Source organism: Marmota flaviventris, chromosome 10 (genome assembly GCF_047511675.1).
Source record: "Marmota flaviventris isolate mMarFla1 chromosome 10, mMarFla1.hap1, whole genome shotgun sequence".
Lineage (NCBI taxonomy): Eukaryota > Metazoa > Chordata > Mammalia > Rodentia > Sciuridae > Marmota > Marmota flaviventris.
Genome location: NC_092507.1, coordinates 19,146,565 through 19,161,198, shown reverse-complemented (window position 1 = coordinate 19,161,198; position 14,634 = coordinate 19,146,565). Strand labels below are relative to the sequence as shown.

The following is a 14,634-nucleotide window of genomic DNA, read 5'->3' as shown; positions in this document are numbered from 1 at the left end:
GGCAGGAGGATCGCAAGTTCAATGCCAGTCTCAGCAACTTAGCCAGACCCTGTCTCAAAATAGAAAATAAAATAAAATTTAAAAGGTCAAGGTGGCTGGGTGACTTCGGGAAGCCGGGACTGGCTCCATTACTGGCTCAGCCCCATTCGGTTCAACAAACGTGGCCGGTGGTCCCTCTACTATGGAAAGGTCAGACACTAAGGAGAGAACTCACTACCAGCGGGTCCCACAAAAGGTGAAAAATTGGGGCACAAAAATAGGGCCGCAGAGGGGAGCTTAGAGGAGGTGAGGCCGACTGGGGAATTCAGGAAGGGTTCCAGGAAAATTTTTAAAGATGAGTATAGAGAGAGGGAAAGGAAACCGAGGCCAAGGGAGGAAGTGCGTGAACAAAGGCTTAGAAGTGGGAATCTGAAAGGAAAATATGCGACCGGTGTATCCTTGAAAGAAAGGGGAGCAGTAGCTGATTGTAAGGTTGCTGGCTGGCAAAATCCGGGTTTGAAGGGTCCCTCCTTGTAGCGACCACAATTTCAGATCCTCGCGTCTCAGTCGTTCTTACCCACTGACCACAAGGGGGCAGCAAAGCGTCGGGAATGAGGACTATTGGGCGGGGGGGTCAATGGACCCCAGGTTTCTGAAACAGAGGCTTCCCCGGGTTTTCCTAGCTCTAGTTTGGATCAACTTTTGGGTCGGTGGCAAAAATGTTCGTATTAGTGTCGGTACCAATTTGATAGTAGTCAAAGCAGCTATTGTTTATTGAGCTCTTTCTATATTCCAGGCACTTTGCTATTCAGATATTTTTTATTATCTACTACTCTCTCCTCCCTTTTAAAACCAAGGGGTGCAGCTTTTGTCCAGAGAGGTTAAGTGCTTGCCCAGGGTCACACAGTCAGCCTGGAACCCACACTCCGAAACGGTTGCGCTTAACCACGCAAAACTGCTCACACCCTCTTCTTCAACATCTGCCCCCAATCTAAACTCACGACCCACTTAAATAACGGTTTCGATTTATTCAGTAGGTTGGCTCCCATCTCACTCCAGTCATCATCACCCCCCACCCCAGCCACGAGGTCGCTGCCTCCCCTTCCGCAGCCTGCCCTGGGAAGGGACTTCGGGCGCGTTTGGTCCCGCCTCCCCAAGGTTCAGAGGGGTAAACCGAGATCCAGAGGAAGGGCTCGCCCATAGGCGCCGCGCGCGTCCGAGGCAGTGCGTCTCCGCGGGTGTCCAGGTGCAGCCAGCGCTCCCAGCTCCCGAGGCGCCGCCTCGGGGGCGGCTGCCGTCACACCTCGGACTCTCGCGGCGGGCCGCGGGCGCGCTGGCAGCCGTACAGCCACTGGATGACGCGCGCGTTGCGCTCCACCACCGACACCGCAGGCCGCCCGTCCCGCGCTGAGCCCGCCGCCTCCGAGCCGCCGCCACCGCCTGCAGCGTCCCGGCCGGCCGCGCCCCCGTCGCTGGATGTCCAGTCGCTGGTGTCCCCGGAGCCGGGCGGCGGCGGCGAGGTTCCGGCCTGGGGGCTGGCGTCGGCGCCCCAGCTCTGCGGGGAGAAGCGATCGGCTCCCAGCACCTCCACCAGCGCGCGCTCCAGGCCGCAGTAGTTAAAGAAACGCTCCTTCTCGGACAGGGGCAGCGAGCACGTGGGGCACAGCGCCCGCTTTCCTGCCGCCTCCGGAGCATCCTGGGGCGCGGGCCAGCCCCCTGGGGCTGCGGGTCGCTCGGTGGGACCCGGGCTGCTCGGGGCAGCGTCCCGGGGGATGCCCAGAAAGAGGCGCCGCACCAGCCCTTGGCCCTTGGCGTTCTCTTTGTTCACCGAAGCCTTGCAGTCCCGCTTCTGGCGGTAGAAGATGAGGGAGTCCGGCCTTGGCTGCCGCCTGCCACTGCCCCGACGGGCCGGTCCAGGCGTCCTGGGCGATGCAGCGGACCCTAGCTCATTGCAGGGGTGCGGGGTGAGCGGTCCTGCGGCTCCACGCAAGGCTGGCTCCTGTCGCCGCACTATCACCTGGTGTGTCTTGACGTACTTGGCTTTATCGGCTTCCAGCCTCTCCACTGCGCTGGGGGTCCGTCCCCTGGATGGGGTGGAGGGAGAGGCCAGGAGCATCGTGGCAGAACTGGGCAGCACAGTGCCCCATAAGCCGCTGGACGTACACAGTCAGAGGAGCCAAGAGCAGTTAGCTGGGGCTTCCTGGGAGCAGCAAGGAGAGAAAAATGGTCAGGAAGAGGATGGGAGATGTTCCTGTCCGCCTTCTGGCACTCCTGGGCATAGGATCAGCTAGCCACCCTTCCCCCACCCAAGTCAAGTGGGTCCATGTCCAGGGAGCAGAGGCTCAGGCTATCTTCTCTTCCTGTCCTCAGAAATATTTGATGGGGACTCTCTGGCCACCCAAAAATATATGCCTCTTTCAGAGTGCCCCAGTGTGGCCACAGGGCCATGCACTCAAACTCAGCAGACAGGACACTTGGAAAAGGAAATGGGGCTGGTCCCTGCCCAATTCCCGAAAGTGGCCTTAACCGGAAAAAATACCTCTCCCAATCGGCAACTTTAAGCCCAAGACAAGGAGGCTCCGCAGCCACAGGCCGGCTCCAGCAGGGTCCACCCTTCCCGCCCCCAAGCACCGAGGTCAGGGATATAACCACAGGGTAGGAGCCTCCAGTAATTGCAGCCAACTGCCCTTCCCAGGCCCAGCAGGGCTATCCAGGAAGGAGAGGGAGGTGGTCCCCAGGTCATGTCAGCCAGCTACTGCCAGCCACTGTGTGCCCCTGCCAAGGGGATTCCTGAAAACCAAACTGTAAACATCCCCTTGTCCAACCCCAGCATTTCCATTTTATTGGCCAGAAAACTGGCCTAGAGAGGAGGGGGATTGCTCCAGTTCGAGAGTTAGGGGCCTGGACTGGAACCCAGGTCTCTCGCCTTACTGTCCAGAACTGGTTCAGATAGGATCCCTCACCTATTAGAATTTCCCTTTGGGATTCAGCTCTGGTTCCTGCTACTATCAAATCAAATCATTTCCATTAGAGATGAGCCCTTTGTCTTACTAAAAAGTTCCTTCCACTAATTCTTCCTAATAACCTACACTCACAGAAATCTGCCCTCCGGGTCCCTGCCCCCTTCTCACCCTGCGACCTCTGACCCTGCTCTTTCTCCTCCACCTCCCTCATGCTGGGGAGGGGGATGAGGAGCGATTGTAAATCAAAAGCTGACAGTTTCCTTGGCAGTTAACAGAATGGGCCACCCACATGGCTTAGCACACCCCACCTCTGTCCTGCTACTCCCCCATCCCACATTCAGCTGAGAGGGACCTATTAGTGCTGGACACTGAGGGGACCTTGGATCTGGAGGCCACAAAGGAACAGACTAGCCAGAGATGGGGCTCGTCTGGCAGCGAGGCTATGCTGGCAGTGTCCCCCACCTTCTCCTAAGGACTGTGCTGGGCAGCAGGTCTGATTCCAAGGTCCCAGGAAGGCACTATGCTTGCCTGACCTTGTGGGTTCCCTGTGTCCCCTCCTCTTCCCAGCCCTGAGTAGGGAAGCTATAAAAAGCCCCTAAACACAAGGACCAAAATAGTCTGTCTGGTGCCTCTTCCCTGGCTTTGATGGCTGGCCACAAACGAGCCAACCCTAGAAGCCTGATGTCTGTCCTTGTCCCGTCCATTCCTTTGCCTACCTCTCCTCATCCTAGAATTAGGGGTCCCAACTCAACTGGAGGCTTTACTCTGGACGTGGGCCAGCTTCCAGGCTCAGCGGCCAGGTGCCAGCCTCCCTGCCCTCTGCCTGTGGTGTGCGCCCACCCCAGCCCTGGGCCCAGGATGCACTCACCTCTGCGTGGGGAGGCTGAATTGCCAGGGTCCCTGAGCAGTTCCAGACTGAGGGCAGGAGGGACAGCAGGGACTAGAAGTAACTTTGGTGGCAGCCAAACCTCACTCTCCACAGGAAAAGCTGAGAGAGCCTCCACCTCCCCAGATTAACCCTTTCTGATCCAGAGCCTGGCCTCAGTTAACTCCTTCCTGATCACAGCCTCGGTGCTGAAGGGACCAGTGAACCAAGTCCAGCTCCTTTGTTTTATGGATGGGCAGACAGACCCTGCCGGGGTAAATGGTTGACCATGGAGGAAGTATGAACTTGGGATTCTGCCAGGACCCCAAACAAGATCTCCTGATCCCCAGGCTCCCTCCAGAGGCCTGGAGTGAGGGTGCAACTCATGTGGGCCCCTCAGCTGGGCCTCAGCAGTGGCTCTCATTGAAGGGAAGCAGAACAGGGTTCAATTTTTCCCTTTGTGTCAGGCTTAGGCTTTTTCTTGACTGGGTGTTGGTGGTGGCAAGTCTGCTTTCCTCAGGGCTGAGTCCAGGAATCTGCAGCTAAGGGTGGGGGCAGTAGTGCTGCAGATGTGCAGGGCTGGGGAGTGGAGTGTCCCAGCAAGATTTGGCATGAGTGTCACCCAGGAAAGGCTTCTGGGCCAACCCTCTGTCCTTTGGCTTCCATTCTCCTCTTGTCCCACTTGGGGACTCCTAGGGTTGAGACAGTCTCTTCTCTGATGCCTCTTATCTCAAGAAGTTCTAACTACATGGGAGCTCCTTCTCCCCAGCAGGTAGACTCTCCAGCACCCAGAGTTGTAACACCAGTGAGGTCCTGCCCACCTCTAGCTCCCCTCCCTTTCTTCTTGAATTTTTTTTTGAGGGTTGCTAGGGAGCAAATCCTGGGGTGTTTTAACTCTGAGCTACATCCCCAGCCCTTTTTATTTTTTATTTTGAGACAGGGCCTCGCTAAGTTGTGGAGGCTGACCTCAAATTTGCCATCCTCCTGCCTCAGCCTCCAGAGTATTGACTGGCTCTTCTAGCACTTCTTTCTATCTCTCTCTATCTATCTATCTATCTATCTATCTATCTATCTATTGTGGTACTGGGAATTGAATCCAGGGGTGCTCTGCACTGCCGCAATCTGGATGGGCACAAATAACCGGGAGGTCACGAGCCACTTGTAGGTTCAAAACAGGAACTTCTTTATTGCGAGAACCCCACGGGAACTTAATGGGAACTCAACGGGAACTCCTCGAGAACTCAAAAGCAGCGGGCACCCAAGGTAGCAGGAGCCGCCTTATTGCCGGACAGCAGAGGTTTATATACACAACTGAATACACAGCTTTTTTCAATTTAGCATCATCCAGTTACAGCAATCAGTCATTATTTTAATAATTATACACAGCTAAACTTAATTATCATCATCTTAATGGCTCACTGGTGTTACTTCTCAACCACTCCTTCTGGCAAAATGCCAGGCGCCATCTTGACTTGGTTGTGGCTCTCAACACTGCACAGAACTAAATTCCCAGTCTTATTTATTTATTTAGAGATAGGGTCCCACTAAATTGCCCAGGCTGATCTCAAAATTGAGATCCTCAGCCAGGCGTGGTGGTGCATGCCTGAAATCCCAGTGGCTCCTGAGGCTGAGGCAGGAGAATTATGGGTTCAAAGTCAGTCTCAGCAATTTAGCAAGGCACTTAGCAACTCAGCAAGACCCTGTCTCTAAATAAAATATAAAAAAGGGGCTGGGGATATGGCTCAGTGGTTAAGCACCCCTGGGTTCACCTCAATACCAAAACAAAAAACAAACAAAAAAACATTGAGAACCTCCTCCCTCAGCTTCCAGAGTTGCAGGAATTAAAACTGCACCTGGCTGTGCAGGACATTTCTGTATTGTGTTGTTAACTTTGTGGAGTAGGTTTTATTATTTCTCCCATTTACAGCTTAAGAGACTGAAACTTGGAGAGATCAAATAACTTACCCAAGCTCACACACCAAGGAGTAGTAGCTAACTTTTACTAGGAGATTAGTTCATGCTGGGAGGCCTTCTAAAGACTTCACACAATGATTAAAATATTTAATCCTCCAAATAATTCAGTGAAGTGGCTTTTTCATACCGGCAGCCCCTGGTATGGGCGTGAAGGGGTTAAGCCCTGGGAGGCTGGGCAGGGCCCAGCTGGGATGCTGTCAATGGCAGGAAACCTGGCCTGCCAGGGGAGGACGGGCCGGGTGTCTGACAAGGCAACCCCCATCCCTTTGGTCTTAAAGGAGCATCCGGGTTGGGTGGAAAGGCAGGAGGTGGGGGCTCACTGCTCTGTTCTGGGGATCAGGATGGATGCTAGACTTCAGAAAGAGGGAATGGGGGGGCACTACAGGTGCTGCCCAGACAAAGTGACTCCCTCGGTGAGTTAGAAGTGGCAGGCCACCCTCAGGAGTGCTGTCAGAGAGGAGAGATGACAGTCCTGCTCTGGGAGCCCCCGAGGCCGAGGGCAGTGACACCATTCTGCCCTTGGGAGCCCCCAGAGCTGGGTGAGGGGGGTTCCAGAATCTTGCTCTCAGCACCTGTCCCAAAAAGCCAGTGGATTAGTCCTGAGGGACAAGCAGACCCCGGGCCACACAGGCAGAGCAGGGACCTGGGGGAGAGATCAAATGGAAGGGGCCTTCTGGGGGAGGTGCTCTGAAAGTGTCATGGGGGGGGCGGAGAGGAGGGACAGGTTGAGAGTCTGTCTGGCCTGCCTGTCTCTCAGCAGCCACACTTGCTGTGAGCAGGGTCATTTCTCTCTCTGGTCATGGGTCCCCAGGGAGATCCCTTAAAGTGGCTCCTTCCGGCCCTAGAGCTGGGACTAGGAGGTGGGTGGGGGGGTGAGGGGGAGGCCATGTCTGGGGGATGTTTCCTTCCTATTTCCGACCTCATTCCCGGCACCTTTGTGGGTTGGGAATGGGCCAGAATCAGTCAGCTCCTTTTAGGAGGGAGGAGGATGGAGGAGCAGAATGATGAGAAAGGTCCGGAAGGCCCTCAGACCCCACACTCACATTGTCACAGAGGGATACGTGTCCCCTCCCTCACCAGCCAGACATAGCTCCCAGGCCACAGCCACTCATACCTCAGTCCTGCCCTTGATTCTAATCCTGGCCTCCCACTCACCTACTGTGTGGCCTCTAGCGGGAGTTTAACCTCTCTGGGTGTCCTTTCATGTCAAATGGGATCGGTGGGACTTTGCTCTGGTGTGGTAAGCGGATGCCAAGCAGTGGGGGACTGAGAGAGCACCCTGCACCTGGAAATGTCCGTGGACCTGACCCTCTTTGGCCCTCCCAACACCTTCCTGGCATCTCTGGCCTGGATCTTTTTTTCCCCAGCTCACAGCTTGACTCTCAGCTGCTAGCAACAAATCACTAGGGCTACCTGCGAGGCGCTGGGGTCAGCAGCTGGGTCAGACGTGACTGCCCTCAGGAGCTCAGCAGCTCAGCAGCCTCCTGAGGGAGGGGTCACAATTGAAGGGCGATCGGGCTGGAGACAGATGAACAAAGCGGATGACCCAGGGAGGGAATTGGTTCTGCCAGGGGCGGGTGGAAGCTTCAAAGAGGAGGGGATCTGGGCTGGGCCTGGAGGGGATTTCTGAGGAGGTTGGGGGTGGGGAGTCTGGGAGGGTCGCTGGAGGAGAGGACAGCTGGAGCCAGGGTCTCAGCATGGGCACAAGCTAGGGAGGGGTTGCATAGGGGTGGGGAAGGTTCCAGAGGACGTAGAGAGAAGCTGAGGTCCACAGAGGGGAGAGGCCGCCACGAGAGGCCCCTTGCTGGGCTGGCCTCCTTTAGACCCACGGAGATTAGACAGTCGCTCCGCTCTAATTCAGGCTTTCCGTTTTGGGAAAGAATCTCAGCCACAACAATAGCCTGGCTCCAGCGCCGGTCCCCTCCAAGGGGCGTGGCTCTGAGCAAAGCCAGGCCTCCGGCACCTACCGCTGGGACTCACGGGAATGAATAGAGGGACAGCAGGAGAAGATGCCATTTAACTTTTGCTTGTGACCACCCCCGTGTTGCTAGTGAACACTGTGCTTTCACAGAGCTGATCACCTGGTGTTAGGAAGACAAAACCCAAATCAACCACATTTACGGTTTCTAGGTGCTAGTCACCCTGTTAAGTGCTTACACTCAGTACTCCCATCACTTCTTACAAAACCTTTGTGAAATGGATGCTGTTATTATTCCTTTTTTTCCCCCTCTGCACTGAGGATCAAACCCAGGACCATTCGCATGCTAAGTTAACATTGTACTGAAACCGGAGATCAGACTAGTTTCCCTGCTTCGACAATTTTATTCTGGGTTCTTGTTTCGCAAAATTTGAAGAATAAAATCTGCAGATAATCATGGAAGGGGAGAGTACATGCAGTAGGCAGTAGGTATTACTACTACCATCATCACCATCATCATCATCATCACCATCATCATCTTGGTACCAGGATTGAACTGAGGAGCACTCAACTACTGAGCCACATCCCCAGCCCTATTTTATTTTTTATTTAGAGACAGGGTCTCACTGAGTTGCTTAGCGCCTCCCTAAATTGCTGAGGCTGGCTTTGAACGCGCTCCTCCTGTCTCAAGCCTCTCAAACTGCTGGGATTACAGGTGTGCGACATGGCGCCCGGCTCTGTAGATTTTGTTTGAACGAGAAAAGAGAGAATCCTGCCGTGGGGGAGGGGGCCTGGTAGCAGAAAAACCCATTTGGTGTGTCAGCTTAGGAGTTTATGGAGTACAATTCTGGGTAAAGTTTGGAGCAAAATACTGATGTTTTCAGTAAAACAGCACCAAAGCCATTGATCAAAATCTATGTTAAACAGGCATTGAAAAAGCCTTAAGGCTGTCACCTTCCTATACATTTTATCGGGTTCATCCCCACTTCCCGTTTTCCCGCCTCTGGGACAAAGGAGCAGGCGGAGGCGGTCTCACGGGTGAGCCTCAAGGTCTTTTACAGAGGAAATCAGCCTGGAGGGTGCTCATAGTATTTCTAGCAGTTTGCCTGCTGCTCGGGTTTCTGCATTTGGACAAGACCCCACCCGGAGCCCAGAGTTCGGCCCAGTCACTCTTCTCCTCTACCCTAGAACTACATCCCCAGCACTGGAATCCCAGGGGAAACCTGCGGGCTGTTTTTGGGGCAGGCAGGGCTGTCGTTGCTACCTGCCAGCAGCCTGCTTGCCCCGTCCTCTCTGTGGAAATTCAAGTGCTCTGGGTTGAAGCTAGCACTGAAATGAGGGCAGCCCCGGTTACTCCCTTTGATCCCATCCTCCTCATCAACACTGCAGCAGCCACATCTTCCTCACCTCAAGCCCAGGCTTTACTAAGAAAAGTAGGGGAGCACATAAAAAAGAAATAGGATTTCTCTTAGTGAGCTGGCGAGAAATCTATCCTCCCACCTTGACCAATGCACTTCATAATGCATAATTAAAAGATGTTTTAAGCTGGGTGCAGGGGGGCACCCTGTAATTCCACTGGGCAACATGCTTCAACATTTAAATGGAGTATTCATGACAAATGATCATGAACACACAACACATTGCACCACATACATCATGTTTTTGTATTTCAGTAGAGGGGATCAAATCCAAGACTATTCTATCACCGAGCTATATCCCTAGATCTTTTTATTTTGGGAAATTTCTTGCTACATTGCTGAGGCTGGCCTTGAACTTTCAATCCTCCTGCCTCAGCCTCTTCAATCACTGGGATTACAGGTGTGTGCCACAATGATGGACCCACCTGTCTTAGATCACAATTTTCACCATCTTATAAAGCAAAACTTGAAGAACTGGCCTCATGCTTCGTCCACATCATGCTTAGCCTTCATTTACAAATCTACAAGTAAAAGACATTGTTTAATAGTGCAGAGTGTCCCTCAGTCCTCCTTTGCCACTATTGAAAACACCATACTACAGGTTGGAACAAAAAGTGAAGCAAGAAAGGTACCCGTAGCACTGCCAGGAAAGCTTCTTCCTCTGCAGGAATCTACACCTTTACCTGTGTCTGCTGGGGAGGAAGGATTTGATGGCTCTTAATTCGACTTTTCTCTTAACTAAGCGCCTTCACCCCAGTCTTCCTCACACTCCAAGAGGTGTCATCTCCCACATTAGCAACAGCACATTCAGATGCAGAGTGGTTTGTTTCCAGGACACTGGAAAAGAGAGTGGAGAAGTGTTTGTTTCCTCGGGTTGAAAGGTGATGGCTGTGAGAACAGAAGTTGAGAGTCCCAGCTGAAGCAGTGCAGTGTCAAGCACTGGGTCCCAAATGACAGATGCCCGTGGGATTTCCCACCCTGCCCTCCAATTTCCCCCACCCTCCCCCACCCCATGCTGGGGACAGAACCCAGGACTTTGCACATGCTAGGCAAGAGCTTCACTGCTGAGCCACACCCCCAGTCTTGGGATCCTCAATAAATTATTTTGGGGGTCCTATTCATATATGAGCCTATTTATTTATTTTTGGTACCATGGATTGAACTCAGGGGCACTCAACCACTGAGTCACATCCCCAGCCCTGTTTATATATATATATTTTGAAATGGTGTCTTGCTAAATTGCTTAGAGCCTCTCAAATTGGCTGAGGCTGCCTTCGAACTCACAATCCTCCTGCTTTAGCTTCCTGAGTTGCTGGGATTACAGATATGCAACAGGCCAGATGAGGCCCTTTCAAGGGTGAGGCCCCTCTAGGGAGGTGTTGGATCACATTGACCATGCCCAGCCATGGGAATTTATTCATTTATACCTGAAGAGGGTAATTTCCAGAAAAGGTGAAGGTTGAGAGCTGGATAGACACCCCAAAGTGTCTGTCACATTAAAGTGCACATTAAAACCACCTAATACTCTAATACTCTACAGTGTATAACCAATACCTTACTATAAGGGGCCGGTGGGCAGCTCAGTGGTACAGCACACAAGGCCCTGGGTTCAGTCCCCAGCCCCATAAATAGATAAATAATTTACCCCTGGATTATAATTCTCACTTTCTCCACTGTCATTGTCAACTTCTCCGCCCTTCCTAGCCCTGAGCACACACGTGTGGGTTTAGCCATTCAGCAATTATTCACCTTTCCTCTGGTTTTCTTGCTCTGATCTTGGTCACCTTTTTTCTGCTGTCAGTCCCTGAATGGGGTAACCTGGCTCAGGGTGGGTGCTTGACCTAGGCTAGTGTCCAAAACCTTAGCGCATTTCTCTTGCTGCTATTGCCTTTAAGGATTGGCCATATAATTCTGTTACTCAATTTTTGTTAATAAGATTTTTTTTTTTTTGTACTAGGGTTTGAACCAGGGGTGCTTTACCACAGAGCTAAGTTCCCAGCCCTTTTTTATTTTTTGTTTTGAGGCAGGGTCTCACTTTACTAAGTTGGTTAAGGCCTCACTAAATTGCTGGCTTTGAACTTGTGATCCTCCTGCCTCAGTCTGTAATCCGCTGGGATTTCAGGCATGTGCCACTGGGTCTGGCTGGCCAATGCGACTTTTGCTGAGAATGCTGAGACACTGCAGGGCCAGCAGCTAGGAATACCAGGCTGTGGGGGTAGAGCCCACCCAAGGATAGGGGCGACCTAGAAGGAAAAGCACTGGGTATTGGAGAGAGTGAAAAGCAATCTTGAGCTGGGGTGGTGGCTTAGTGGTAGAACATTTGCCTAGCATACGTGAGGCCCTGGGTTTGATCCCCAGCACCACATTAAAAAAATAATAAAATAAAATAAACAAAATAAAGATATAGTGTCCATCTATAATTTAAAAATATTTAAAAAAAGAAAACCAATCTTGACCATTTGCATCTCTGCACCAAGGTCAGGTATGAAGCAAAGTGGTCCTTACAGTTGAACAAGTCATTTTCTCTCTCTCCTTCCTTTCTTTTGCAGTGCTGGGGACCAAACCCAGGGCCTTGTCCTGTGCCCTGCAAATGCTCTTCCCTGGGCTACACCCTAGCCTGCCCACCCAGTACATTCTTTTGCCCTAGTCCTGTTGGGTTGATTTTGAGTTGGTTACAATCAAAACCAACCTGAGGGAAACATCATTGTTTCCCAAACTAGGATTATCTCACCTCCTTCAGGGTGCCCATGACATGGAACATGGGCAGCCTCAGTGATCTCACCATCTAATCCACCTCCACAGTAAGCTCTCTGCTGTCCAACTACCTCCAGGTTTATTATAAAGTTGGCCTGGAAGAGCAGGAGATATTCCTTTAAGAAGGCAAGAAACCAAAGTTTCCTGTGGCATTAACTCCCTCCTGGTCTAAAGCAAGTCACTTTCTCTGTGGAGCCTCAGCTCTGTGGTCTGATAAAAGGAAGGAAGTAGATGAGACCAGTGGTTCCAAATGTTCTTCCTTGGGTGGATTCCAGCTGGCCACAGAACATTTACCTGGGAAGCTGGTTGGCAGCCAGATGCTAGCGCCTGCCTTGAAGAACCTGCTTTCACAGATCTGGGGTGGAGTCCTGGAGGAAGGAAGGTACAGGGGGCCAGGCTGGATTCACTGGCATCAGTGCCCTTATTAGAGGTTCTAGTTTTTTTTTTCCCAGTGCTGGGGATTGGATCCAGGGCCTCACATGCTACACAAGTGCTCTATCACTGAACTATAACCCCAGCCCTAGAGGTTCTGGATGTAATGTACTAGGTTTTTAAAATTTCTTTAAGTTGGGCTGGGTTTTGTGGCTCAGTGGTAGAGCACTTGCCTGGCATGTGTGAGGCTCTGAGTTCGATCCTCAGTACCACATGTAAATAAACAAATAAAATAAAGGTATTGTGTTCATCTACAACCACAAAAAAATTTTTTTTAAATTATTTAAGTTAAGTGAAGGGAGATGCCTGTTGACTTTTCCTCCTACCTGATGTGCGTACTAGTGGCATATTCACTCACAACATGTCATGTGTAACTCTTCTCTGTTCGCATTGCATAGATCGCTTACACAAATTATTTTGTATGAAAGTCACAATTTGGATGCTTTGATTTTATCTTCTTGTAGAGAGCATGCAATTCTTAAATAACCTTCCAAGAATGGCACAAACATGGAATTCTCCACGAAGAACTTGCGTGTCATCCTTGAGCAGGGGCCACACTAATCTTCTCTGTATGGGTCCAATTTTCATATATGTGCTGCCAAAGTGAGCACAGTGCTCAGTACACAGAGCACAGTGTCTCTTACAGCTGAAAGTAATTCTGATAGTTCACTTGTTTGCCCGGAACTAGTATTCCACATGATCTATGGCAATGGGGTTGAGACAGCATTTCCCTGGGTAAAATTCTAAGCTCAAGAGGGCCGGGGTTGTAGCTCAGTGGTAGAGTGCTTGCCTAGATGTGTGAGGCACTGGGTTTAATTCTCAGCACCACATATAAATAAATAAAATAAAGCTCCATCAACAACTTAAAAAAAAAAATCCTAAGGTAGAAGAAGAGGAATGTTGGAGAAGATTTATCGTTTGAAACTGCATATACCCTGCCAGGTGCAGTGGGGCACACCTGTAATCCTAGTGACTTGGGAGGTTATAGCAGGAGGATCCCAAGCCTCAGCAACTTAGCAAGTATTATGGTTTGGATATGAGGTGTCCCCTAAAAGCTCATGCATGAGGCAATGCTAGAAGGCTTGGAGGAGAAATGATTGGGTCATAGCTTTAACCTAATCAGTTAATTGGTTCCCTGATGGGATTAACTGGGTGGTAACTGAAGGCAGGTGGGGTGTACCTGGAGGAAGTGATTCATTGGGGGCGTGGCGCCCCTTCTCTCCCCCACCAAGCTGCTTCCCTCTACCACACCTTCCAGTTGCTCAGGCCAGACTTAGGAGGTATCCTTGACACTATTTCTTCTCATATTCCACCTAATCCATCATCAACATCCATTGGTTCGGAGCAGAAGACAGCCAGGTTCATATCATCTCTAGTCCACTCCATCGGGCGGGGCCGCAGCAGCTCACCTCTTACCTGGTTCCCTGAGCCAGCCTCTGGTAAGCCGCCCATCCCCCCCTGGATCCCTTCTCCACGCACCATCTGCATCAATCCTTTAAAAAACATAAGTCAGCCATGCCACTTCTCCGCTCAGGTCGAAACCCTGGAAAAGGTTCCCTATTTCACTCCAGTGAAAGCCAAAGTCCTGGGGGCTGGGGTGGGACTCCGTGGTAGGGCCTGGGTGGGTGGGTGGGTGGGGAGCCTAAGTCCTTAATGGCTTGCAGGCCTTTTGTGACCTGTTAGCTCTGCGACCTCATCACTAACTGCCCTCCCTCTTGCCCATTTTTGTCCAAATGCACTTGGCCTCCTTGTCTTCCCAGCATTGCCAAAACCAAACCAAACCAAACAAAAAACCTGCCCCTCAGAGACTGGCCTGCCTACTCTATGAGGAATCCAGCCAGCGCCTTTCTGGGGTGATCCTGTCCCTTCACCCTGCTCCACTTTCCCCTGCTGCTTCTTTCTTAGCTTACACAATCTAATAGACCAAATTACCTAATGCCTTTACACTCCTGAAAGTCTTCCCGACTAGAACGGGAGTTCCACCAGGGCCAGGACTTGGTTTTCTTCACTGTGGGTACAAGCGTCTGGAACAGCGCCTGGTATGTCGTGGAGTTTCAAGAATTTTGTCTAATGGATAAATTTTTGAGAGACCCTGGAGAGCCTGTGGAGAGGACAGAGAGGGTCTCTTGAGAGGGTGGTTCTCAAGAACCAGAGGATGTAAGCTTCAGGTTCCAGAAGGCCTTCCCAGATCATCCGATTTCTTTTCTGGCTGGTGACCCATGAGGAAAAGTGTGCTGTGGGGCCTAGGAAGGCCTGCTTGTCCTCAGGGAGGCACAGGAAGGCAGAGTCCCCTTTCCATTCTCGTGCTCAGTCTGTGTATGATTCTAGAGC

The 14,634-nt window shown here is 51.7% G+C and overlaps 1 protein-coding gene and 1 non-coding gene across 2 annotated transcripts; both read right to left on the bottom strand.

Annotated features, from left to right (window-relative positions):
• Positions 1-775: 775 nt before the first annotated feature.
• Fam110d (family with sequence similarity 110 member D) lies at positions 776-3,877 on the bottom strand. The gene is made up of 2 exons (XM_027936968.2): positions 3,811-3,877; positions 776-2,179 (listed from the first exon to the last, which is right to left on the bottom strand). The coding sequence occupies exon 2, from the start codon at positions 2,093-2,095 to the stop codon at positions 1,277-1,279; it is 819 nt and encodes a 272-aa protein (XP_027792769.1). The 5' UTR covers positions 2,096-2,179; positions 3,811-3,877; the 3' UTR covers positions 776-1,276.
• Positions 3,878-12,806: 8,929 nt separating this feature from the next.
• LOC114094546 (U6 spliceosomal RNA) lies at positions 12,807-12,914 on the bottom strand. Its single transcript, XR_003583057.1, has one exon. It is a non-coding gene; the product is annotated as a U6 spliceosomal RNA (small nuclear RNA).
• Between the last annotated feature and the right edge of the window lie 1,720 nt (positions 12,915-14,634).